The following is a 27,987-nucleotide window of genomic DNA, read 5'->3' as shown; positions in this document are numbered from 1 at the left end:
GAATATAGAATCAAAAAAAATTAGCCTCTTTGCCGAGTGCCCTGACCCTGGCACTCGGCAAAACTGGGAATTCTGCATTTGCAGAATTCCTAGCTTTGCCGAGTGCCAGGGCCAGGGCACTCGGCAAAGATTTTTTTTTAAAAAAATCTTTGCCGAGTGTCGACCTGGCAGGGCACTCAGCAAAGAAATTATATAAAAAAAATCTTTGCCGAGTGCCTCCCCGGCAGGGCGCTCGGCAAAGAAATTTTGAAAAAAAATTAAAAAAATCTTTGCCAAGCGCCTCTGACATGGCACTCGGCAAAGCATGTGCTAACGGAACCGGCGCCGTGACGGTCACTTTTCTTTGCCGAGTGCCGAGATTGCACTCGGCAAGGACTTTGCCGAGTGCCTGATAAAAGGCACTCGGCAAAGAATTCTTTGCCGACGGATTTTTTACCGGAGGCTCTTTGCCGAGTGCTGCACTCGGCAAAGGCTTTGCTGAGGGCAAAGTAGCCTTTGCCGAGTGCATTAGGCACTCGGCAAAGTGCCCGAATCCAGTAGTGTAGGTGTTAGTCCATCAATCAAAGACGCAGTTGATGATAGAGAAGCGGAGAATATAGTGGAAGCACAAGACTTCAAATCCAGTTGCATTCATCGACTTCACTCCTGCTACAACTGATGGGCATGTTAGAAGAAAACAAATTTATGGCTATAGATATTTGGATATGGAAACAAACTCTAGGTTAATGATGGAATCCAAGAGATAGAATAGGATTTGTCCTAGTACAACTTGTCTTGTACTCCAAGTCTCTCCTTCTTATATGTGCCTATAAATACCCCGTGATAGTCAATGCAATCAATATAAGATCAACAACAAATAATTAGGGTTCCTATCATATTCACCTTTTTTCCTAATGGAAATCATTGACGACACATCCAAGAAATACATAAAGGACATAAATACCTACCACAGGGTCAGTGATAGCTATGGCGAGTTGATACTTGATAAGGAAGTGTGGGGAAGCAACAATAGCCTTTCATCATCGAGCATGCAGAGGCCATTAATTCGACAATAGCATCAAGGTCTTGCACCGCACCATGGACATTTGCTTCTTCCACAACCTCAACAATGGCAGGAAAGAGAAAGAGAACTACCAATCCACATATAAGGAGTTGGCAGCGAAGTCTATCTTTGTTAAAGTGATGCTATGACCTAAAGTGAGGTTGATGATCCCACAAGTGAAGAAAACCCATATGATCTATGTAAAATGAATATGTGCATGACAATCCTCATGCTAACTATCAATGTTTTTTATCACAAACAAATATTATGATGTATCCCACATAGTTGATCAAAGGAGTAGCACATGCGAAATAGAGATTTATACTGCTTCATGCGGATGCCCTATGTCCAATGTATGTGGGTGTATGTATTGATGTGTGCTGAATGCTAGGGTCGATGTCGAGTAGGAGAGATAAGATTTGTCTAAGTACTAATCAAGGAGATCGCTACCTCTTCTTATGTGTTCTGAATGACAGAGTCATAGTCTTATCGGTTTATGAATTGATTTTCTAGTCGGTTTACATGCACATCTATCTTTGTCATGTCTACCAAGTCTATGAGATACCCCGGATTAGATCCTCCCTCCACAGATCAACTCAGCCCAACCCTGTTCTGTGGGTCGGTTATGGCTTCAGTGAGGATACTAGGGTCCATGTAGTATTCATCAACAGGCACCCTATATAAGAAGTTGGGTGTGCGTGCACAATAACAGTTGGGTGTGAGGTCGATGGCGGGCCTAGATCCAGCTAGTGGGCTGCGAACGGGCTTGCCGGCGGCTCATGGATTTTTTTATCTATTAACCGCGGTGGGCGTTCTAAGGCGCCCTCCTCAGTTAATAGATTAACTGAGGTGGGCAAAGCAATTACCTCCATAGGTCTGCACTAACACAGACCATTGCACAGAGGCGGTTGTGTTCACTACTACAATAAAACTTAACCGAGGCGTTTGGCAAAGAGGCTCAGAGGTGGGCGGGCATTTGAACCAGGCATTAACCGAGGCAGTCATTTTTATTAACCGAGGCGGTCACAATCAACCGCCTCGCAAAATCGATTTACCGAGGTGGTTGAAAAATAACCGCCTCCTAAAATCTATTAATGGAGGCGGCCCGAAAATACCTCCATTTTCGATGGCGGGTGTTCCTCCTGGTGGCGGATCCGGAGGTGGAGCGGCCAGATATGGCGGCGGCGCTCCTCCTGGTGGCGGATCCGGCGGTGGAGCGGTTGGATCCGGCGGTGGCGCTCCTCCTGGTAGCGGATCCAGTGGCGGCGCTCCTCCTGGTGGTGGATCCGGTGGCGTTGCTGCTCCTAGTGGCAGATCCGGCAGTAGAGCGGCCGGATCCGGCGGCGGTGCTCCTCCTGGTTGCGGATCCTGTGGTGGAGTGACCGGATCCGACAGCGGCGCTCCTCCTGATCCACCGGTGGGCCTGCATTACCTAATCCGTCGGTGGGCCCATGCAAGAACGGCGGCGGTGGTGACGGCGCGTCAGGGGCCCAGCAGGCCCAAATCTTGGCCCGGGCTCGGTGGACGGGCTTTCCTTGTTCTGTTTTTTTATTTGATTTACCGAGGCGGGCATTTCAACCACCTCGGGAAAGATTTGATTTACCGTGACCTTTGGTCCGAGGCGGTTGTGATGCCCGCTTCGGTTAAGTTTACAGTAGTAGTTCACTACTACAGAAATCTTAATGGAGGCGGGCATTGCAACCGCCTCCAATCAAAGGTCACCGTTAATAGAGGAACTACGGAGGCGGTTTCTTTGCCCGCCTCGGTTAATCGATTAACGGATGCGGGTGCTTTAGAATACCCGCCTCGATTAATTGATTAAAAAAATATCCACGAGCCCACCAGCGAGCCTGTTCCCGAGCTTGTCGGCAGCCCGTTCCCAGCCCAGTAGTTGGATCTGGCCCCGCCGACCTCCGCTGTGGATCCAGACCTGCGCCGTCGCTAGATCCAGGCGCATCCAACCTCCTCCTCACCAGATCCGGGCGTGGCCGGCCTCCTCCATGCTGGATCCAGAGCATGCACCTCCATGACGCCGCTGGATCCTCAGCCCTGGGAGAAAGAGAGAGTGAGGGAGAGAGGAGCGAGGAGAGATGGAGAGCGAGGGAGAGAAGAGCGGATTGAGGTCGGATCTATGCCGCCATTGAATGATCCACGCCTGCCGGATCTATAGGATCCATGCGCGAGCTGATGGCCGCCTCGGGCCACCACGCCGCCGTCGCCGTTGCAGGGTGCACGCGAGCGGGTGCCCGCGCCCCAACCGGATCTGCCGGTTGTGCGACGAGGGAGGGAGGATAGGCGTGCCGCCGCCGCCCCGCGCCCCACATGCCGCCAACGCCGGTGGGGGTTGCCTCGCGCTCCACGAGAGAGGGAGAGGGAGGCCGGAGTGGAGACGGAGTGGGAGGCCAGAGTGGAGAGGGAGGGTGGAGTGGAGAGGGAGAGGGAGGCGAGCTTCTCGGAGAGGGAGAGGGAGAGGGAGGCGCGGCTCGGTCTCGCGAGGCCACAGCGCCGGCTCAGTGGGAGGGAGGCGGTGAGACAGAAAGGAGTGAAGAAACCCTAAAGTCTTTCTATTTATACTTGAAGACGGAAATCGGGCCACGCTGGGCTGTTGGGCCTCGGCCTTTTCGGAGGCGGCCCTTATAGCGTGCCTGCCTCCAAAAATAGATTTACGGAGGCGGGTATCTTAAGACGACCGCCTCCAAAAATAGATCATTTTTGGAGGTGTTTGCCTTAAGACGACCGCCTCCGTAAATATATTTTTGGATGCCCGCCTCCGTTAATCATAGGCATTAATCGAGGCGGTTGGATTTTGTAACCGCCTCCGTTAATAAAAGGGCACCGTCTTGTAAAATCATTTTGTGTAGTAGTGGTTGTTGCCCGCCTTGGTTAACCCAAAACCCCCGCCTCCACAAATTTCCTGTAGTAGTGTATGTCACAATCTTCATTTGATCAAGTTGTTTGGGAGATGAGCCGAGAAATGATACTTGTTAGTTTTGGCTATTTTGCATTTGTCAGTCTCAGTAAGGAGTTTCATGGGGTTGTTTGTAAGACTGTCATGTCATATAGAATAACATTAAACATGGATGAAGCACTCACTCTGAATGGAAAGTTTCATTCTATGGTTGCATAGTTGCAATGTTGCATAGACATTTAATCTCAGAGTTGGTAATATCGTGCCAAGAGTGTTTCTTCTAGATAAAACTCACTTCTTCTCCCTCTTCTTAAAAACACTGACATGTCATAAAAAATACCTATGTGGTAGTCTATTAAATATATATGAAAGTCACATGAAACTTCCACTGAGACCGGCCTAAACGCCACCTTCCACATATTCAATGAGCCCCAATCAAATTGCATCGTAATTAAATTGCATATGAAATTAATGGTTTGATTCCGTGCACAAGTGGGCAAACTTCTTTTATGCACAAGTGGGTGAACTTTTGTTATATTTTGGATACGCCGGATTAGATCCTCCTTCTACCGATCTGCTCAGCCCACCCCCGTCCGGTGGGCTGGTTATGGTACTAGGGTCCAAGTATTGGTTAGCAAGTGCCCTATTTTGATATAAGATGTTGGGTGTGCGTGCACCATGACAGCTGGGAGATATGGCTAGCTACAATAACCATATACCCACCTACTCCCCGTCTAATTATAACAGCCTTAAGTCACAATCTCCATTTGATCAAGTCGCTCCGGAAGTGAGCCGAGAAATGATACTTGTTAGTTTTGTCTATTTGGCATATTAGATAGACGCCACCTTCCTGATCTTCAGTGAACCAAATCCAATTGCATTGTAATTAAATTGCACATACAACTAATGGTTTGATTCGGTTCACATGTGCGTCCACTTTGGTTCTACTTTGGAACAATTATCTGGTGAAATGTCCATGCATGCCTGATGTACCATTTCTGGGGCCCGGCTCATCTCGTTCCAAATCAACTCTTCCTCAGCCAGACCTACGTGCTCCAGTATTTTTTAGAGGAACTATATATATATGCTCCTCAATTCATTAGTGCTAGTTTCTGTGGACGGGAATCTCGTTTTCGGTTTCATTATATTGCCTGCAGCCAGTCGCTTCCTTATAGAGTAGTAAATCATCAGGGCCAACGCAGAAGAGAAAAATTAGTAGATGATCAGGGTACGCGCATCTTAATTTCAACCATTAATCCTCCCTCCTGGCTCTTTGCACAGCTGGATCGGCCAAAGGTTTTTTTTAAGGGTCCGCAAAATCTTTGCCGAAAATAATAATAACAAAGGCAAAAGCTTTGTGATACTTTAGAGTAATATTTGAAACTTGGGTTCTCAAAAGGCAACAATTCAAGCATAAGTAACAAAGCAGTGATCCCTAGGAGGATGTTTTCTTTTACACGGAAGGAACAAAGCAAGACTTTATGGATTACCGTTGAACAACATCCCCTCCAACCACTGAAATAGCTAGGAGGATGTTTTCTTTTACACGGCCCTTTAAGCCTTGGGCCCTGTCGGGACGGACTGTCAGCCCGGTGAGCCCCAGTGCTGCCATGCTGCCAAGACAAGGGCCAAGGGGCCTCGCTGCACCTCTCCGTGCGCCTTCCGGGGCTGCCACGATGTTGGGGGCAATCCGGTAGGCATGGTCCTCAACAAAATTGCGATTAAAATGATACGATGGCCTACGTATCAGCCAAACAGTCCGCACCACGTCCGTGTAGGGATGGTCCTCTCCCAATCTTTTTCCCTAGCTAGGGCCGAGCGTCAGCTGGGAACGTGCCAAGCGGCGTCGGACAGGGACATGGTCACGCCTCTTCTCCGAGCTTCTGACAGGGTGGGCCCATGTCAGACAGGATGGGGTCGCACGGCACCCTTTCTAGCGTCCGATGCGGAGACGCGGTTGCACCCTGCACTCGTCGGACGGGGATGCGGTGGCCCTCCCTCGTTGAATTAAATAGTGTAGCGGCCCAAGTCGTACGTGCTGCCGCGGAGTGCCTAGATCGGGGCCCAGGTATGGCCCTATCTTTGGGCTGGTCTACCACGGGCCCGACAGCCGATTCGTGGGCCTTTGTACATCTATACCCACACCCGTATCAAAACACGCAGGTAGGAGGACGCCCAAGCTAATGCACACCAAGCTCTGTCGAAAAGAACAGAACACGCACGCGCACGAGGTTGGGTTAGAGAGAGGGACGCAACCGTGCATACTTGCGAGCGTGAGATGCAGAGTGGAAGGCAGGAGCAGGACGACGCAGGTACTGGGGAGGGCAGGAGCAGAATCGAAACACGCCGGCGCCACCAAGGTCGGCCTGCCGTTTTTGCCGCTCTCTCATTACGGCCTTCCTCTTGTCTCACTTCTAGATTTGGGTTTTGGGGAAGATGATTGGGCGGGGCTTACCACCACTTAGCGGACCTAGCTACCCATGGCCACCGTGGGCAAAGCCAAGGCGGCGAGCGGTGCGTCGACGCCCACGCCCTTGCGAGTTGTAGGCAACACGAGATGCGATTGGCCGAGGGCGGTCATCAGGAGGGTGGAGCACCACAGCAAGGGTGTGCTAGCAGGATCAAATGATGGCTATCCATGTAGGAGAGAACGAAGAGAGCCAATGGATAGAAAAGCTAGGATTTTAGGACAGTGTTTTGTAGTGCATGTACTAAGCCATGCATAATAGGTTCAGAGACGCATCTTTCCTGCGACGTATCAATGCTTGTTTTGTAGTGCATGTACTGAAACATATCAATACGGTTTTATTTATTTAAATTTTTATAAAAAATCTAGTGGGCCCAAATTGCAAACCAAACTTCATATAAAATTTAAAAATTAAATTTTTGTGACATTTAAATGTTGCTAAAAACACAGTGTGTTACAGAATTGGACAGGATTAGCTTTAAAATATAATTTAAATGGTGAAAAACCTGTTAGGTGTCCACTGAGGTCCCCCGTCGGGAAAAAATAATACAACATTTCAGGCCTCTGCATTGCTATCTAGGCTGCCTCGAAAAGGCCAATATGGAGCTAGACAAAGGACTAGTGGACTAAACTACATACGGTTCAATGGATAAGATCAGAAGACCCAGTCCCCGGCCCGTGCTCATCGAGATAACATCCCCCTTTCAAACATCGGTAGTAGTTCTCACTTGTTTTAAAATTTGAGTCTTAGTGCTCAACGAACACGAGTAGAAGTACTAAATTTGTACGATCTCAATTTAAAATTTCACGGCCAGCTTGCCACTGCCATGGGACCAATCTTATTGGCTAGCGACATATTTGTGCTAGCCTAACATTATTGTTGTTTTATCAACCCAAGATTATCGCTCTGACGGTCCATAGCTAGTCGAGATAGAAGTCGTTGCCAGAGCATTGAGGCGCTCCTTTCTAGAATCCAGAGCATGTCACAACATGTCTTGTCCATGTGCTCCACCTTTGATTTTGGAATCCAAAAGACTACCATGGAGTAGATAGGCTTCATGGATATGATCGCATTAGTCAGGATGAGGCAGGTACCTCTAGTGAGAAGTATGATGAGCTAGGAGAGGATACAATGCTCGATGAGGATGGCGAGCTCATGAAGCACACGAGCACAGAGCTTGGAGTTGGTGAGAGGAGGGGGGCGAGGTAAGTTTGTGGGAAGTGGGACACCTCACCCCCCCCCCCCCCCCCCCCCCCCCCCCCAAGGTGGCTGCTAGAGACCTCGTGGTGTCTAGCTAGTCATTGATGGCACATAGGTGCTTGTGTGGAAGTTGATGGTAAGCCCCGTCAGATGTGCAGCTCGACGTTCATGAGATGGGCATTAAGATAGCTTTCCTGAATGGGGAGCTAGAGAAGTGGTAGATCTGGTGATCGACATGATGACATTGATCGATCGTTTGATGGGCTCAAGTTTGAAGAGATAGACCTTTGTTCTAGTTTTCAACTACTAATTGCTAATATATTGGTCAGGTCTTATAGGAAGGAAGACAAGGATGAAAATGATTGCAATGAAGCAGTTACATATTAGGAAAAGATTGTTGCATAAGATTAGTACCTATAATTCTATATCATCATATCTTCAATGACTTTGCATCTTCAAATTTTAGGAAAAAACTTAGTCTTTAGTATATATGGATAGTGCTTTTGGAAGTATAAGTAGCTTTTCCAATGATTATTTTTCTAATGTTTATTTAATATACATGGGGCTCTGTTCTTGGTCTCGCTATAGGCCCTCGAAATCACGGGACCAGCACTGCAGGTAGCTAGCCGGCCGCCGAACCATCCATTGCATTTGAATGTATGATCAGTGACACTGATGATGAGTGACACAGCACAGGGCCGGATTGACTGGGGTCGTCCTGACTGCCTGCCATGGCAGGGAGTACTTTGGTACGTACTCCGTACGCACTGCGGGATAGTACTCCGTATGATGCATGTTCCTCTGTTACTTCCTTTCGAGGCGGCTGCAGTCAGAATGCCTGCATGCCCGGAATAAATTAAAGGCAGGCAGGCAGGCACGTACACAGCTGGGGCCTTCACGAATCACGTACGTACCATACTAGTAGCACAACTGCATGACAACATGTATGCATGCATACACGTATACCTAATTTATTTACAACGCCAGCTCACGTGTTGTAGCTAGCAACACTTATACATATACATATATATATATGTAGTACACACTTCCTCCGTAAGTTTTTACTGCTACATGCACTGCTGATATGAATGAATATGATCCGGCGCCGGCCGGTCGTCCATGCATGCATCCCAAGCCAAGCTGTAGTAGTCTCCGATCTGTGAGTGAGCTAGCAGTAGCTAGGACGACAAACCTCATATACGTAACGTACATACGTACGTACGTCGTGACCGTGTAGTAAATGCACTACATGCATGCGTTCAAAGTCATGCATAAATTAAATATATAAGGACCACGCGTTGTCTAATCCCGTCCCTCCCATAACATATATTTTTTCTGCGGTCTAACAATTTACTGCAACTACTTCTCAATGGAGATATTTTTTTGCGAATTACACAACGCAGGTTTGTGGAATGAGGCAGTCGATTATCACCCTACTCTATTTTTGTTTGGTTCGTAGAATGGAGTAAGTTGATGCGGACGCCACCTCATTCCTTGTATGCTTATAATAATAGGAGGACAGTGCGGATGGAGGGCAGCATGGGTGGGACAGGCAAAGGCAGCGAGCCTGGTGCGGATGAGATAGGCAGGCGTAGAAAGGGGGACGAGAGAAAAAAACGGAAATGCTCCCAACATGGGCCTCTCAAATTTCTAGTTATTGGAAGACAAACCGTTTGGGGAATAAGGCTGTGTTTAGTTCGCAAATTTTGAGAATTTGGCTACTTTGGCACTTTTGTTTTTATTTTGCAATTAGTGTTCAATCATGGACTAATTAGACTCAAAATGTTCGTCTCGCAATTTTCAACCAAACTGTGCAATTAGGTTTTTTTCGTCTACATTTAATGCTCCATGCACGTATCGTAAGATTTGATATGATTGTTACTGTAGCACTTTTTGGGAATCTTTTTAGGAACTAAACGCACTAAGTCTGCCATAGTTTTGCGTTTGGTCACGCTTCGACTTTTTCTCACTATATAACAAGCTGACTAAAAGCAATTGAAAACGGAGTTAAGAGCAACTTCAAGCACTACTGGATTCAGGTTTTTGCTGAGTGTCTGAGACCAAATTGCACTCGGCAAAGCCTTTGCCGAGTGCGGCACTCGGCAAAGCCTTTGCCGAGTGCGGCACTCGGCAAAGAACACATGGCAAAAAATTGATCGGCAAAGCCCTCTTTGTCAAATGTTTTTTATCGGGCACTCGGCAAAGGCTTTGCCGAGAGCCCCGGGGGCACTCGGCAAAGAAAAGCGACCGTCACGGCGCCGACCCCGTTGACGGTGGCTTTGCCGAGTGCCAACCCTGCAGGCACTCGGCAAAGATTTTTTTTATTTTTTTAAAAAAATTTCTTTGCCGAGTGCCCCTGGCCGGCGCTCGGCAAAGTTTGAATTTTTTTTAAAAAAATTCTTTGCCGAGTGCCCTATTGCCGGCACTCGGCAAAGTTTGAAATTTAAAAAAAAAATTCTTTCCCGAGTGCCCTCTGGCCAGCACTCGGCAAAGTTTGAATTTTTTTTAAAAAAAATTCTTTCCCGAGTGCCCTCTGGACAGCACTCGGCAAAGTTTGATTTTTTTTTAAAAAAAAATCTTTGCCGAGTGTCCTCTGGCCGGCACTCGGCAAAGTTTGAATTTTTTTAATTCTTTGCCGAGTGACATGATCATGGCACTCGGCAAAGCTGGAAAAATAGTTTTCCGAACGCCCATTTTTCTAGCTTTGCCGAGTGCTGTGACCATGGCACTCGGCAACGGGGTCCGTTGCCTCGGCAAAGTGACCCAAAACGGCAATTTTTTATTTTTTTTATATTTCATCATGACAAATAAATTCATACAATCAATATATCTCATCCATCCACACATCCATCCGCACATATCACATCCATCACAATATATATCACATATATAATAATAAGTGCTCAAGTCCATCCAAATAAATCCACAAGTCTATCAAAGTCCACAAGTGCATCACAAGTATATCACAAGTCCATCACCAAGTGAACAACAAATGAAAAAATACAATGTGCACTCATCTCGGCCACTGCGACTGTGGTGAAGGCCCAGTTCCATCATTCGGAGGTGTATGAGGTGGATTATTCGAACTACCGTCAGATGGAGACTGCACAAAGAAGAAAAGATTGCATGTGAGACAAGATTATTTGAATAGCTAATCTAGGAAGGTAGAGGCCATACAAGCAAAGCACAAGCGAAAGTAAAAAACTTTCATACTCACAGGAGTAGCTGGAGCTACAAGACGTGGAGGCAGAGGTGGAACCAATAGCCCAGCTGGCAGAGAGAAGCCCACACGTTGCCCAAGCCCTTGTAGGAACTCCGTAATGTCCGTCAGCCTCTGTGCCTGGGCCTACCGCTCGGTCTCCCGATCGGCCCGCTCGGCCTCCAGCTAGGCCGCCATCCTCTAGTGCCCGACCTTCAGCTCCTGACGTTGCCTCATTTCTTGTTCCAGCCAGGCCTGCAATATTTTACTCCAATGTTTCAGTAATGCAAAGCTAATTAAGGTGTGTAAAGATCAATGTATGACGAGTAAAACAGGAATAACCTCGAGTGCGTCGACTCGGTGCTGTGCAGCGATCGACCGTGTGCGAATGGCTGGGCTCTCACTCGTGCTCCGTGCTCGGATCTAGGAGAGAGAGGGAGTAGAGGCCGTGTTGATGACGCCGTCGCCAAGCCAGAACCGCCCATGCTTCTTGCCTTGCCCTGCCCTCATGACGGCCTCTCCATCGAAGTCCTGGGTGCTCGAATCGTGGTCTAACCCATGGAGCGACCTCGCCACCTCAGTGTACTCACTGATGCGGAAGTAGACGCTCGGGTTCGTGTATGCCTCAGGTGGGTCCTCCAGGTTGAAGGAGATGTCGGACGTCGCCTTGCCCTTGTGGGCCATACACCATGCCTTGAAGTCCGAGCAAGCCTGGCCACTATGTGACGCCGACTGCGAGAAAGATAACACGATGATTAGAAATCAGGCAGAACTGAGTGTCACAATAGATAAATGAATTCGCGTACCCATGCTTGTTTGTATTCGGCGAGGCTGTGGCTGCCTTGATGGTGTGCTGGACCTTGCATCTGCAAACGACGATCCCGGGCATCCCTGTGCATCTTGAGGTACTCCTCCATGAACCACCTCTCCAACATCATCACCCAGCACTCGGGATACGCTTGGCACCACCAGGGAATCATCTACACGTCATCAAGTATTGGACACATAAGAAGATCAAATTAAACCAACTTAATCTCAAAACAAATCAATATTGATGTTCTTCATTTACCTCAAGATACTGCTCCCGGGTCAGCTGCATCTCTCTTGCGTCTTTCTTGGTTTTCCTCTCTCCAAGCTTCGACCCATAGTAGGTTACGATGGCCTGGATGCGCACCTCGTGATGCATGTCGAAGATGAGTTTTTTATAGGCTTTGGTAGTCGCCTGCTCCGCCCTGGCCTCAAATCCCTCCTCGCATCTGTAATAAGTCTGCATACAAAAACGATGTATCCATTCATTATTTCAAGAAAAGTCCAATGAATGTGACGTATTGAGCAATGTTGTGCGAGGGAGACTTACCCAAAGCCCTGCCTTCAACCGCGCCGCCTTGTTGGGGTACTTTGCATCTGTGGCAACGGCGCAGTGGTCAAACAAGTAGGCCGGCTCCGTCTTCGATGCGTACGTGACAATGCCGGGGAAGTGTTGCCTGCACAGAAGACCCAAGATGCCGTTGACTAGCCGTGCGCTACCACCCGACACAACCACCCAGTTCCTGCAAAAGTGATTAAGAAAAATTATTATTTTTTTCATCATATCATATAAAGTAGTGGTGATAACATATAAAGTTACTTACTTTTGTCCTTCGGGGCGAATCACTGGGCGTTGGTGAGGAAGCGGAACATGTGGGAGGCTCGTGGGACCTTGCAAGTAGACACTCGAAGAGGAGTCGGAGGAAGCGGAACCCATGCCTGCCGCCTCCAACTTGTCGTCCTCGTGCGGCGCCTCCTCGTCGTCCGTCTGTCGAACCAACTCATCATCCGACTCATCCACGGGCGCCACCTCCTCCTTCGGCTCCTCACGCAGCGTGGGAGGAGACGGCCCCCTCCTACGTCTGGCAGTCCTCCTCCTCCTCCTCCTGTTCGATCCCTCCTCCACCCCCTCCGCCTCCTCCTGCAACCGGCGTGGTCTTTGGTAAATCGAGTTCACGGGCCTATGACGGTCGCCCGCCATCTTTGTTCAATCACCTGCAACAAAAAAGAAAAACAAGACGTAATTTGAAATAGGTGCAAAAATGAACAAAACATAATTACAAAAAAACATAGTAGTACATATATTAGAAATATTTGCAAAAATGAACAAAACATAATTACAAAAAACATAGTATTACATGTATTAGAAATAATCTTCATGATTGAGATTAGCTGGATCATAGGTCTCGTCATCACTATCAACATTGTCCAACTCATCAACACTATCCGAAGGAGGAATGTTGTCTTCATTGTCATTGCCTAAACGTAATCGCTCAAGCATTTGTTTGTCCTTCAGATTTCGCACCTTGTCTCCAGCGTCCTCGTCATCATCCCTTTCATTGTCTACTTCCATTCCTATCTCTTCGGTTAAGTCTATGTCAAACCTTTCTTGTAGTCCCTCTTCTTGATAGAACTCTCCATCATATGTGTTTGGGTTGAAGTTGTAATCTTCATCGTTCGGGACAGGTAGTTTACCGTGTGGTGATACCTTGTGCACAATAGACCAACCCTTAAGATGCTCGGTGTCTTTGCACACGTATGACGTATAATAAACCTAGACGGCCTGTTGAGCCACAATGTAGACATCTTTTCCTGGATAGATGGAATCCTATCGAATCTCGACTAGCCCAAGCTTAGGGGTCCGTCTCGTTACTCCAGGATGAAACTAGTGGCATTTGAATATGACAGGAGTAAGAGGTTTGGAACCATAGAATGATAGTTCATAGATTTCTTTAATTCTTCTATAATAGTCGAGTCCATCAGTGCCGGGCGTAACAACTCCATTGTTTGTGGTTTTTTTATTGGTCTGACTCTGCTCGTAGCTTGCTGTGTGAAAACGATATCCATTCACGTCATAACCGGTAAATGACTTGACCCTAATGGCACAGCCGTTTGCAACCTGTCTTAGCTCGTCACTTATAGACGCATCAGTTTGGGCTTTCTATTTGAACCAACAAATGAAATCGGGGCTCCCTGGTCCCGCACCCCGTGAAAGAAGGGTATCATTTTCTTGCGGGGTAGGTTGCCTTGATCCATGCTAGGATTGACGAAGAAATTCCCTGTACCAACGAGAAACAAGGGGGTTGGACGAAGAAACAAGGACATACGGCGAAATGAAACAAGTTTGTTCAGAACTTACCCAATGAACGGCTGCACCTCGACAAGGTTGGTCAACACATATAGCATGATACTGCGCCACTCTTCATTTTTCAATTGCTTAGCGGTTGATGCACTTGCGCTTCCGAGTTGCCCTTGGAAAAGGCTGAGGTTCGATTCATTTTCGCCAGCATTGTAACGAGGGGGTGGATTATAAACGCTAGGAAGTTTCTTAGTGTAGTATTTCTCTGTGAAGTTCGACACCTCCTCTAGAATGTATGCCTCCGCAATAGAAGCCTCAATTTTGGCTTTATTTCTACATTTTTTGTGAAGAGTCTTCAGACATCTCTCGATTGGATAGCACCAATGGTTTTGCACGCCCCCCCCATCCGTGCCTCATACGGGAGGTGCACAATCAAATGCTGCATTGGCAAGAAGAAGCCGGGTGGAAAGATCTTCTCCAACTTACAGAGCAATACGGGTGCCGTTTTTTCTAAGTCATCAATGATGGTCCGAGAGAGCTCCTTGGCACAAAGCTGGCGGAATAAGTAGCTCAACTCTACCAGCACTTGCCAGACATGCTCCGAGACATAGCCTCGAACCATCGCCGGAAGAAGCCGCTCAATCCATATGTGGTAGTCATGACTCTTCATCCCGTTTACTCGCAGAGTGCCTAAGTTCACTCCCCTCTTTAGATTAGCTGCATACCCATCAGGGAACATTAGCGTCTTGATCCATTCAAGTACTTCCCTCCTTTGGTCCTTTTTCAAGACGAAATCGTCCTTAGGCCTTCTCCAGGTCTTGCCACGACTAGGAGGCTGCATCTCTTGATTTGGTCTATCGCACAACGTTGCCAGGTCCACTCTAGCCTTAGGGTTGTCCTTAGACTTTTCAGTGTCCATGAGTGTTGCCCAAAGTGCCTCAGCGACATTCTTTTTAGTGTGTATTACATCAATGTTATGTGGCAGAAGAAGGTCATCGAAATGGGGGAGCCTTGTCATGCCCGAGATATGAGTCCACATATGTTGCTCACCATATCCCACAAAACCACCTTCTTCATTGGGCACGAGAGCATCTATCTGAGCATGAACCTCGGCACCAGTCATCATCCGTGGTGCAGGGTTTGTCACTTTGACACCTTTCGTAAAGTTCTTGATGTCTTGTCTGAATGGATGGTCAAGAGGTAGGAATTGACGATGTCTGTCGAACGACGAATACTTGCCACCCTTCTGCAACCAAATGAACCTCACACCTTCCTTGCATATTGGGCATGGGAACTTCCTGTGAACACACCAGGCGCAGAATATCCCATACGCTAGGAAGTCATGCAGGGAGTAGTGGTACCAAACATGCATTTTGAAGGTTGTCTTTGTAGCTTGATCGTATGTCCATACCCCTTCGTCTCAAGCACGGACCAATTCATCAAACATGGGCTTCATAAACACACCCATATTACTCCCTAGGGGTCCAGGAATTATCAATGATAAGAATATGTTATGTCGTTGAAAGGAGACACTGGGGGGAGATTAAGGGGTATAACGAAGATGGGCCAACATGTGTATGGGGCAGCCATCATTCCATAAGGATTGAACCCATCTGTTGCCAGCGCGACACGTACATTACGAGCCTCATCTGCTTTGTCACGATGTTTGTCATTAAAGCGGATCCAAGCTTCACCATCGGATGGATGTACCATCTTGTCAGGATTGTACCGTTTGCCATTTTTGTGCCATGTCATCTGTTTTGTGGATTCCTCGGTCATGTATAGCCGTTGGATCCTCGGTAGGAACGGAAGGTACCGTAGGATTTTCTTGGGGATCGTAAGTTGCCTCTTCTGGCCATCATCAGAGTCTACCTCCAGGTACCTGGAGGATTTACACTTTGGACAGAACTTTGCATGCTTGTGTTCTTTCCTAAATAGGACGCACCCCTTCGGACAAGCATGTATCTGCTCATACGGCATCTTAAGTGCACGAAGGAGTTTCTGTGACTCGTACATGCTCTTTGGAAGAATGTGGCCCTCCGAAAGTAGGGTGCCAATCACGGCCAGCATCTTATCGAAGCTAGGTCGACTCAAGTTTAACTCGGACTTCAACCCCATTAAGCGTCCAATGGCATCTAGTTGAGACACCGTTGACCGATCGTGAAGGGGTTTCTGTGCCGAGTCCATCATGTCATAGAACGCCTGTGCGGCTGCCTCTATCTCCTTCTCACGTCCCTCATCAAACTGTCCTTGATGAAAGTCATCTAACATGTCTGCTACCCCGGCATCAGCATCAAAAGCCTCCACCCGTGGTCTCACCACCTCCTCTCTCATACGATGGGCTTCACCATGGTGGACCCACCGGGTGTAGTCTAGCGTAAATCCATTCTTCACAAGATGTTTACCCATTTCCACCTTGTTTACCCTTCTCCTGTTTCCACATTTGCTGCATGGACACAAAATTAGGCAATGTCCTTTAGCAGCCTTGCCAAATGCACTGTTCAAGAAAACATCGGTCTTGTTCATCCATTCCATGGTGTAATCACTCTGACTTCTCCAGCCCGTGTACATCCACTGACGGTCATCCATCCTCTAACATATGTATCAGCGAGTAATGTAACCATCAATTGCATCTACATGGTGTTCCTACTGTCTAATAGGTAAGGATAGGTCCTAATCCCATCCGCAGATGCGTAGATGAGGTTAGTTTCCATGCTCTACTCTGGTCCGAGATAGAATTTCGACAGCACCTCCCCGCTGTTCTCCAGATACATGTCCTACCAAAGAAGAGTGCGTATCCGGAGAACAACAGGGAGGTGATGCCGAAACTCTATCTCGGACCGGAGCAGACCATGGAAACTAAACCATCTACGCATCCGTGTGCTGTCCAAAAAACGTGGACAATCCGAAACAGATACGGTCATAGATATGCAAAGATCTGCATACCTCCAACCGTATCTCTTTCGAACAGGAGACGCCTAACTGGGTTACGCGATCTACGACCATGATATGGAAAGAGGGGTTATACCTAACCTAGGGTGGCGGCGGAGTCAGGCTAGCGGGTCCGTGGCGGGTCGGTGCAGTGGCAAGGCGACACGGTGCAAGCAGACCAGCACGGCGACGGGAACTCAGACTCGGCTCTGACGGGCTCTTCTCTACAAAAATGGAACAAAATACTGTCATTTAAAAAAAATCGGTAGAACCTCCCCTGCACGGTGAGGTTTCCAAAACCTGCAAAAAACAGCGGCACGATGGCCGACAAGCACATATGTCTCAAGAGAAGCCATGTAGTTTGGATATCAATCCATGCAGAAGAATATATCCAAGTAGTACCACTACTTCTACTACTACTTCCACTATCGTATGTAGAGATGTTCTGGTTTGTAAGCATCGTACGTGACAACTTGCACGAAATCTTCTGAAATTTTTATCATAGCCTTCACATACGATATCACGACATCTCAACAAGTTTCATGATTTTCGGACTTCGTTTGCTTTTTATAGAATTTAAAAACACTTCGCACGCAAGTTCGCGGTCATGTTTCATGAACAAGATGTCCGAAATTTTGGGTCCGTTCCTGGATACGGCCTCACACTACACTCACTAACATGACTATCAATTTTTGAATCATTAAATTCCATTATTCGTACCACGTGCGGTTCAAATTTATATTTTTCGAAAAAATTCAAGTAAACGAAATAAAGTAACTAAATATATCAAAAAGCCATAAAAAATCCCCAAATTCTAACTAGGAGTTCCTGGTACTTTAAAAGAGCTGCACAAAAAATTTGGAGGCCAAAAACAAAAAACAAACTTTGCCGAGTACCGGGGCATGGCACTCGGTAAAGGGTGTCTTCGCCGAGTGCCAAGAATAAGGCACTCGGCAAAGAGGGGTTCGAATTTTTTTTAAAAAAATTCCCTCTTTGCCGAGTGCCTCCACAGGGGCACTCGGCAAAGGCATTTAAAAAAAATCTTTGCCGAGTGTCGTGTCAGGGGCACTCGGCAAAGTATTTTCCAAAAAAAAAACTTTGCCAAGTGCCAGATCTGGGACACTCGGCAAAGACATTTCAAAAAAAATTAAATCTTTGCTGAGTGTCGTGTCAGGGGCACTCGGCAAAGTATTTTAAAAAAAAAACCTTTGTCGAGTGCCTAACAGCAGGCACTCGGCAAAGAAGGACGTGGCCGAACACCGTTACGCAGGGCAGCCTATGCCGAGTGCCGTGCTTTTGCCGAGAGCCTGGCACTCGGTAAAGAAGTCCTTTGCCGAGTGCCCGATTTTTGACACTCGGCAAAACAGTTTGCACTCGGCAAATGCTCTGTTTCCAGTAGTGAAGAGTCTTGTTATGTCCTTCCATATTGATAGGAATAGATATTTTAGCGAAAATAAGCTCTCGAGCAGTTTTTTCAATTAAATCTTCAAATATGGTCATCCTTTATTCTGGCTTTCCTGCTAGATAAAGATAGAGAGTAGGAATGGTTCTTCAGAGTGCGCAGAAGATGTAGAGAAACAGTCGGAGAGTAAAAAGATATAAAGAGCGATTTTTACTCAATGACTCTCTAGATTTAGAGAATGATGAGTAAGGAAAACTTTTTTTGGAGATGCTCTAAGAGATTTCGAAGAAGGAAACCTATAGACAGCTAGTTGGACAAAAGACGAAGAAGAAGAAGAAGAAATGCAGTCCAAAGTGTGCGCGTACGGTAAAGAATTGCATGCATGGACTGTATGTATTGACTGCTGGTGGCCGGCCATGCACGCACGAAAGCAGAAGGATGGATGGGGACGGTGGGTCATGAGGCTGGTCTTCCCGGGTTTTAAGGCAGCAACCACCATCCACGACGTACGCAGGAGCAGGATAACTTCTCACTCGACCACTTGCTTCTCTCCTCCTCCTCCTCCTCCTGTTTAATTTGCCTCCGTCGTCTTCAATGCATCCAACCCAGCCGCCATATAACACTAGGAACACCACCTACACATGATCATCAAGGCCGGCGCTAGGTAGCTCCAACAGAGGCAGAGGCGGGTAGAGAGCCACCAGCCATATGGAAGACGACGATGAGACGAGTAGTAGGACTAGTAGCCAAATGCTGAATAACAATAGCATAGCCAGTCTTCTGTACTGCGACGAAGACCCTCTCGTCTCCACTACGCCTCCTCCACCTCCACCTCCACCGGCGGCAAGTAGCTGTGTGGTACTGGTACCACCCCAGCAGCAGCAGCAGCAGCAGGCGTCAATACTGGCAACCGTCGGAGATGTGGAGGAGGAAGATCATCTGAAGGAGCTTCTGGTGGACCACTTGGCCAGGCAGCGGTTCTATGCACCCACCTGCAGAGGCGGCTACCTGGAGCATCTGCTGACGCCACAGCAGCAGCAGCAGCAGCAGCAGGGATCCGCACCACCGGAAGCAGCGATCATCCCTGGTACTGGTAGTGTGTCCGGCGCTCGCTCCAGAGGAGTGCACTACATCATCTATGTAAGTATATCTGTACTGTAGTTGGTGTTCCTATGGAGTAGTAGTATATAATTTCCTTAGTAACAAAACCCTATATATATATATATATATATATATATATATATATATATATATATATATATATATGAGTAGTAGTATATAATTTCCTTAGTAACAAACCCTATATATATATATATATATATATATATATATATATATATATATATATATATATATATATATATATATATATATATATATATATATATATATATAATATATCACACGCACAAACAGAGGATCATCATCAATGGGTTGTACATTAATTCACTTTGATGTGCATGTGCATGGTTGGGGTATACGTACGTGTATATACGCGTGCTTGCGTTTCTGAATGGATCGGCAGGCATTTGGTAGGTTGGGACTGACGGTGGCGACGGTGTTCAATGCAGTCAACTATCTGGACCGATTCCTCTCCATCAACTGCCACCTGCAGGTGCGTGCGTTGCTGCCAATTAGTATAGGACCTAACTGTGTTTCTAATTATTCAGTTGAATCTATATGGTATCTCTGTTCGATGATATTATCCAAGTGAAAAAAAAATGAAAGAAATGGATTGCAATAACTGATGGATACAATATATATGATCATGTGGTCATGTACTCCTGGTGCATATATGCAGTGTTGGGAGGCGTGGATGGTTGAATTGGTGAGCGTGGCCTGCCTGTCCATCGCGTGCAAGCTGGATGAGGTCAATATCCCTTCACTCCACCATCTCCAGGTACGTGTATGTACGACGGCGTTACATTACATGCATGCCATGCATGATCGATCCCTCCAACTGCATATATGCTCCATTGCATGCATCCACATGCACATGCCATGATGCCGTGCGTGAGTCCTGCCAGCTGCGTCCGCCTTCATTCTCCCATCCGCCACAGTCGTATGCATGATCCAACAACACTGAACTGATGAGTTGCATGCATGCAGAGCAACAATGTCGAATTCAAGCTTCATTACGTAACCTTGCATTCATAGTAGAACATGCATGCACGGCAACACTCAGATCCCATCCATGCATCTATCACAATTCACAATTTAATTTAATTAATTTGCATTGTTCTTCCAAATTAAATTAAAAACTTATATATGCATGCAGATGGAGGAGGTGATGAGCCACTCGTTCCTGCCGGCGACGGTCCAGGACATGGAGCTCACCCTGCTCAAGGCGCTCCAATGGCGTCTCGCCTGCGTCACACCCTACTCCTTCCTCCAGCTCTTCCTTTCCCTTACTCCTCACACCACCGTAGCTGTAGCTTCTCACTGCACTCGTCTCCTCATCTGCTCGCTCACAGGTAAATCTATCTATTGAGGCAAATTTTTTACGAATGGTCACTAAACTTGCACGATGGTGTCATTTGAGTCCCTAACTCTTGAATTTGACATCCAAGTCCTTAAACTTTTATTTGGTTGTCACTTGGGTCCCTAGCTCTTAAATTTTGATATTTGGATCCTTGAACTCGTACAATAATGTCATCTAGCAGGTCCTCAAATTTGGGGATCAACATACAATTAGCACGTTCCATCAGCACCATCTGTGTGTTGATGTACAGCTTCGGAGACCTACTAGTAGATGACACCGCCAAACAAAGTTTTTGAATCCAAATATCAAAATTTGAGAGTTGAAGACCTAGATCGATGACGCCGGCGGCATGTAGGTTTAGTGACCGTTAGTGAATTTTAGTCATCTATGTGAAATCAAATCTCCTGTTAATTTCATTTTGTACGTCTTCTCTAGGAGCAGTAATGTGCCTGATGATTTTTTGAAACGAATAAATGTGCCTGATGATGAACTAATAAGTAGCAATGTATTAATTGTATCTAGTTAATTGGATGTGCAGAGCCCTCGTTCATCCGGTTTGATTCCTCCGTTATCGCCGCCTCTGCTCTTCGGTGTGTGGCGCTGGAGGATCGTCACCGTCATCATCAGACTTATGGCAATATCAGCCACCTTATTCGTCCAGACTGCTCTGCAACTGCAATGGTAACTCTTTCAAGCATCCATTACCTTCAACTGTGTACACATCATTACGATGATGCATGTGTAGAAAGAATAATGAGTGAAATAAAGAAACCTGCCATGCATTTCTTCTCATGCATACTGGCCGCGGAATTAAACTGGGTGCATATGCAGGACGAAGCAGACGACGGCGATGAGTGTTTCAGGATGATGGAAACACTCTACGCAAGCTGCTGCTCGGAATCGGATTGGAATTGGAACACACACCATCAGCAGCAGCAGCCCCTGTACAGTAGTGATGAGCGGCGGCTGTGGAGCCCGGTGTCAGTGATTCGTCGTCCCTTGGAACTGGAAACAGCAGGCGGTCGTGGACGTGGTGGCAGACTAATCAACAGCAGCAGTTCAGCTGTTAGCCGCCGTCGCTTGTTTGGTTCATCAGCATCAGCGTCAGCACCTCAAGGCAGTACACAATTGCAAGACGATGATGATAATACACACGTACGAGATGAAGATATCTCTCTCACACACACATAACTAACTGACCAAATACATTGAAACCATTATTATTACTCGGGGTCTGGGAGCACACAACTCTCTCTCTATATATACCAGCATTATACATATATTGTTTCTTCATTCACTTTACTGTAGCTGTTCCCACAAATCACCTGCACATTAGTACTTACTTGCGTTGTCTGTCCTACTGTGTTAGTAACAGCATTCATTCGTTTGTAATATCCGATCGTCCTTAGTGGCACACGCACACGTATTTGTGTTGTGCGTGCTGTTTAATTAGTTTCAAGCTTTTTCTAATCTTCTCATTTAAATGTGTTGTGCAATTTACATTTTTTTATAACTGCTGTGCAATTTACATTGGCCAGAGACCAACACTACTGGTCCGTTAGGAATAATCTTCAGCTTAATTTAATTTTTTTTCGTGAGAGGGACTGGCTAGTTAGTACTACTTATTAGTAGTGATCACTCCCTTCTGTGACAAATTAGGTACTGTGTTAGGACACCGATAAAGATCTAAAAGAAAACTTTGATTAGCACACCTTTTATCAAAAATATTTATAGAACATAGCAAAAATATATTTTTGTGAAAATGCATTTCTATCATACCATCTCCAAATAACTTATATAACAGATAATAATATACTTAAAAGTTATCTCTAAAAACCAATAAGCGGCTACGCGGCCTGTTCGCTGGTTGGTTTCTGAGCTGGTTTGGGCTGGCTGGTGCTGGTTTGTTGTGAGAGAAAAACACTATTGGCTGGCTGGTTTGGGCTGGCTGAAACCAACAAGCGAACAGGCTGACGAATAAGAACCAATAGGAACTGCAGTAAACAAGACCCCAAATATCTCTAAAAACTGCACCCAAATAGAGTTCACATTTTTTAGAAAAAAATTGGTATAAGTCTCATATTTTTGGGAGCAAACCATTTTCCTAAGATGGGCTGCTACTTAGGCTCAGTTCCTCGATTGGGTTGGCTTTCCTCTAGCCCAGTAGGCTGACCTACCTTGGGCTGAAAGAGGGCTAGAAGTGGAGGATGGGGTGGCTGGGCTGTGGTGGAACAGACCCGGAAGCGGACGTTTGCATGGCTAGCCTTGCCCATGAAAAAGTCAATCATGGTCGCTGCTCGCCGTTGATTGACCCACCCACTGTTCGCCGTCTTTGCTGGTGAGGTGGAGAGTGTTGTTCACAGTGGAGGGTCGAGGAATGAATGAAGCAGCTATCGATGCAGCATGGAGGGAGGAGCCGGTCCCAATCGCTGATTTTTTTTTTCAGCGAACGATCCGACCAGGTCTCGTCCTGCACAGTCTTCAAGTGTCTGACGTCATTTTTAAAAAAGCCAACCATTTATTTCAAAAAGCTATAACTTCTGAACGGCGGATCCATTTCCAATTCCATCTGCACCAGCGTGTTCTACGCAACCATACGAACAAAATTAGATCCCACTTACATATGTTTCGAAGAATTTTTTTTTCTAGCATCAATTTATGTATATTATTAACTTATAACATAGAACTTATAATTACAATATAAGTTATACATATATGTTACGGGACATAACTTATTTCTATGACTTATACTGACAACTTGGACAATATAGCATTCTGTAGAACAAAACTTATCACAATATAACTTATAACATTAACTTATACTATATAACTTATAACTTATGTCACTGCGTGGCAAGCGCGAAGAGCAACTCTATAAAAAAAAACTTATAACTTATATCAAAATTTATAACACAAAAGTTATGAAGCATAACTTTTTTATTTTTTCTCTTCTTAATTTTTATGGTAGTCTATCAATTTTCCTTTTATGCACGCTTCTAATATATTTGCAAATATATTAGATAATAAATTGTACATCTAAGTTGTATAAAATAACTTATGTAAATAAGTTGTGCTTGGTAACTTTTTTTATAGATAAGTTGTGTTTTATAACTTTTTGGGTTTTCAAGTTTTTGTTATAAGTTATATGTGATAAGTTATATGTTATAAGCTAGTTTGCTACTAGAAAAATTCTTCGAAATGCAAGTGGGGTCTAATTTTGTTCATCTCGTCGTATAGAACACATCGGTGTAGAAGGAATAAAAAATAGATACACCATTAAGAAGTTATAATATTTTAAAATAAATATTTTGCGTAGGCCCCAATACAGTTGAAATTGAGTGGACGCATGCGGCAGTTCGCTCAGCCAGGAAAAGAGAACGAGCACACACGTCATTATTCAATTGAGTCTGTCTATCCAACAACCATGTGTTTTATGTAGTTTCAACACATGAATTTTTTTGCACCATAAAATTAAGATCCAACAGCCTCCATCCTCCTTCTACCTCCAGCCTTCTTCTACCTCCAGACAATCATAAATCACAAGATCACAAGAAACATTTTTTTTCTATGGAATGACAAATCACAAATCGTAGAGGAAGATGTACCTGGAACTAGGAGCGGCACGTAGCGGCGGTGCTCGTGCCGTCATGTCAAAGCTCCTGTGGCTCCGTCACAGGGTCCCCCCGCTCTCTCCGTCAGGCGTCAGCCCACAGGGCGGTGCGCGGAGGACCCCCAGCGATCGGACAGGAGGAAACGACACACACGAGGGCACGAGGCGAGACCGACATGAGGGGCGAGCTCGCCGGAGCCGGTGATCACCGGTGAAAAAAGAGAGAAAAAATCCATGTGTTTTTTCCCCTAAAACACATGTGTGTTGTATAGCATTTATGTATTCAATTTGGGTTGCATGCGAAAATTATTCTTTTCCAAAAACAAAAACAGAAGGTGTGGCGTGTCGGAAAATTATTGGCTCGTTACCCGATGGAAGAACGTTCGTTAATTATCCACGCTGGGAAGCGGCGACATCCATGGGGTAGCCATCTATAGGATGTTGAGCCGGATTTGAAGTTGAGCAGCTTGAACTGATCTCTAGGTTTCGAGTTTGAATTAGGCTAATACTTTAAGGATTTTAAGGACGTTTTGGGGTAACTTCAAAAAAGATCATGCACAAGTATCACACATATATTTTTTATGCGGTGTTTGAAATTTTAAAAATTATATGGGTAACTATAAAAATCCTTTTTTTTATTTTGGGGTTTATTCAAAAATTAAAAGCTCTAAATTTTATTGATTAATTAAATGACATTGAAACACAGGGGTTGTTACAGATAGGGACGACTGTCCGGATGCATGGGTGTTTCTTGAGGTGTGACATGCATAACAATGTCAGAAATGGAGAAAATACATTGTTACTAATAATTAATGGACGAGAGAAGCCGAGCCCTTTCAGATGTGGAAAGCAGCGGAACAATATACATGATGGTTTCATGAGATATGTAAGGAACACCCGTACTTTTCACAAGATTTGCCATGACAACGGAAGTATGTGGCAAGGGAAGAGCAAAGCAAAAGAGAGGGAGGAGCAGACAGATATTCCTTCCAGGAAGGAAAGTGTTCGTCCATCCACTATTCTTTTCATTATCCAAATCTGCATATCAGGCGAGGCTGACGAGGCAAGAAGAAACCCCGAATCGAAAGCAAGGAATAGATCCTGAGATTGCAATCCCTTTCCAAAAGCAAAAAACAAAAACAAAAAAAAAAACCATCCTAAGTTGCAGAGCAGAGCAACACTACACTTCAGGATCAGAGTCGTCCCATCTGCTTTCGCTGACTGAGGCTGGCAAGATTAGTTATGCATCATTAGTTACCCAGAAGAGCAGTGTTGGTATTACCTGCCTGCGCTGCTATACTTATGAGTAAATTCAGATGTAATCTTTATTCCGCCCGAAAGAAATTTTGATCAGAGGGAAATAGTACGATCGTACCAAATTAAAATTAAGCCACAATCCCGTTGTAATCAGGAAAGAGCGTGGTATATCAAAATTAAGCTCGACAGCAAAAGGGATATCATGATGGGAGCCACAGCCCACAGCCACACACTTGCAATGATAATGTTGCCAGAATCAAAACTTTATTAGTTGCTCCAAGCAAGAGCAACCCAGCTAGCTTCGGATGAGGTACGTTGCAGAGAGCAAAAGGCAGTAAAGATCACCACTGCTACGGCCTACGGCTAGCTAGTTAGCTCCAGGGCGCCGCAATGCTTTTTATTTGCATCTTTCCCAAATCCCCAGACCAAATAAACCACCTTTAACTATAACTATAGTTGGAGGATCAGATCAGTAGTTCAGTAGCAGCAAAGCTTGCAGATGCATATACAGCAGCACCGAGGCATATATATGATGAGATTACTGACTCTCGATCTCCAGCATATCCACACTAACTACACACACACACACCACTTACTAGCATCTAGTCGTCCCGTCTCTCTGATCCAAGTACAGTGGCTACTATTGCATTCGGCACCATGGCCTTGGCCTCTAATAACAAGCCCCAGCTGCACCCCATCAACATTTTTGTCACGGTGGCATTGTTATTAGTCACCAGCACTAGTAAGTATAGATTAATTATTTCATTTGAAGAAGAAAATGGGTGCATTCATGAGCAGCATGACCATTTCAATTTGCTGTGGTGTATCATCGATCGATCTGCATGTAATGTGACATTCAGATGATGGCTCATTCAGATGGTGCAGGTACTGGGAATGGGAGTGGCATCCAGCTGATCGTGGTGAACAACTGCGCGGAATCCATCTGGCCTGGCCTGCTGGGCACCGCCGGCCACCCGACGCCGCAGTCGGGCGGCTTCCACCTGGCCCCCGGCGACGAGGCCGCCTTCGACGTGCCGCTGGGGTGGTCCGGCCGCGTGTGGCCGCGCCGCGGCTGCTCCTTCGACGACAGCGAGCGGGGGCTGTGCGCCACGGGGGACTGCGGCGGCGTGCTCCGCTGCGACGGCCGCCCCGGCGCCACCCCGGCCACGGTGGTGGAGATGACGCTGGGCACCCCAAAGTCCCCGCTCCACTTCTACGACGTGTCGCTGGTGGACGGCTTCAACGCGCCGGTGTCCATGGCCCCCGTGGGCGGCGGCGCCGGCTGCGGCGTGGCCGGCTGCCAGGCGGACCTCAACGTCTGCTGCCCGTCCGCGCTGGAGGTCAGGGACCGGGAGGGCAGGGTGGCCGGCTGCCGGAGCGCCTGCAAGGCCATGGGAGGGGACAGGTACTGCTGCACGGGGGACTACGCGTCGCCGGACAAGTGCCGCCCCACCATCTTCGCCCGCGTCTTCAAGGCCGTCTGCCCCAAGGCCTACAGCTACGCCTACGACGACGCCACCTCCCTCAACCGCTGCAAGGCCAGCCGCTACCTCATCACCTTCTGCCCACCGCCGACATCCAGGAAATGACCATCATCCATCCATCTCGATTCCCCATTCCATGGTGGCACGTATCACATACCGTATGTAATAGGCGGGCCTCTCTAGGCTGCTGCATCTGAATCTGGCAAAATAACTAGTATGGATGTGGATCCTCCTGTATACATAGTGTTCAGTCCCTGTGCATCATCATCTTATTATACAGTACTACTAGTACTAGTATCAGCATGACATGATTAGAAACTATAAGAGTAGTTGCATGCAACCATGAAGCTGAAGCTGTCAGTCAGATTAGAAACTATAAGTGCTGTAACCGCCTGAAGGCTGGTAACGAAATCGATAACAGAAATCAAATCCCCAAGTTGGACCTCTGTCTCAAGTCTGAACCCTGTTCTTCTTCTATTGCTTCTGAATCTTGTCCAAATCCTACCTCCACTCAATTATCCGTCAGTTACGTCCTAGTCCTAGACCCAGGACCTGACCCAGCTTTGAAGAGTGCGTGCAGTGCAAAGTGTCTGGAAGCCTGATTGTATGTAAATTAATAAAGAGCGAGCGATTCCAGCATGCAAGTAGAATGGATTTTCTTTCCTGGGCCTGCTCCGCACCAGCAGATCGGAGGCTGATCCAATGTCTCAACTCTCAAGGAGGGAATTCCAGTTAGTTGGGGCACACGAATTACGAATACAACCCAACCGCAAGGATACTCTAAAACACACACACACACATGCATAGACATAGTGAAGAGATCGATTAGATGAAGAGAGGAAACTAAGAGGAGCCTGCTACTGCTAGTGCTAGCTAGCTGGCCCCGCCACAAGTCCTA

At 46.5% G+C, this 27,987-nt stretch overlaps 2 protein-coding genes across 3 annotated transcripts; both read left to right on the top strand.

The window, feature by feature from the left end:
* Nucleotides 1–18,930: 18,930 nt before the first annotated feature.
* On the top strand, nucleotides 18,931–22,040 carry LOC136485755 (putative cyclin-D7-1). Its single transcript, XM_066482600.1, has 6 exons — nucleotides 18,931–19,396; nucleotides 19,782–19,871; nucleotides 20,058–20,156; nucleotides 20,535–20,730; nucleotides 21,277–21,419; nucleotides 21,570–22,040. Exons 1-6 carry the CDS (start codon nucleotides 18,965–18,967, stop codon nucleotides 21,927–21,929), a joined length of 1,320 nt encoding a protein of 439 aa, XP_066338697.1. The 5' UTR covers nucleotides 18,931–18,964; the 3' UTR covers nucleotides 21,930–22,040.
* A 4,139-nt stretch (nucleotides 22,041–26,179) lies between these two features.
* LOC136485754 (thaumatin-like protein) lies at nucleotides 26,180–27,517 on the top strand. Of its 2 annotated transcripts, none has more exons than XM_066482598.1 (2): nucleotides 26,180–26,347; nucleotides 26,482–27,517. In XM_066482598.1, the coding sequence occupies exons 1-2, from the start codon at nucleotides 26,263–26,265 to the stop codon at nucleotides 27,192–27,194; spliced, it is 798 nt and encodes a 265-aa protein (XP_066338695.1). In that variant the 5' UTR covers nucleotides 26,180–26,262; the 3' UTR covers nucleotides 27,195–27,517. The 2 variants fall into 2 exon arrangements, with proteins under 2 accessions (XP_066338695.1, XP_066338696.1); XM_066482599.1 differs by having other exon boundaries at nucleotides 26,256–26,347; nucleotides 26,466–27,517.
* Nucleotides 27,518–27,987: the final 470 nt, after the last annotated feature.

The sequence above is a fragment of the Miscanthus floridulus genome, chromosome 10 (assembly GCF_019320115.1).
Source record: "Miscanthus floridulus cultivar M001 chromosome 10, ASM1932011v1, whole genome shotgun sequence".
Taxonomy (NCBI): domain Eukaryota; kingdom Viridiplantae; phylum Streptophyta; class Magnoliopsida; order Poales; family Poaceae; genus Miscanthus; species Miscanthus floridulus.
This window is presented reverse-complemented; position numbering and strand designations above follow the sequence as displayed.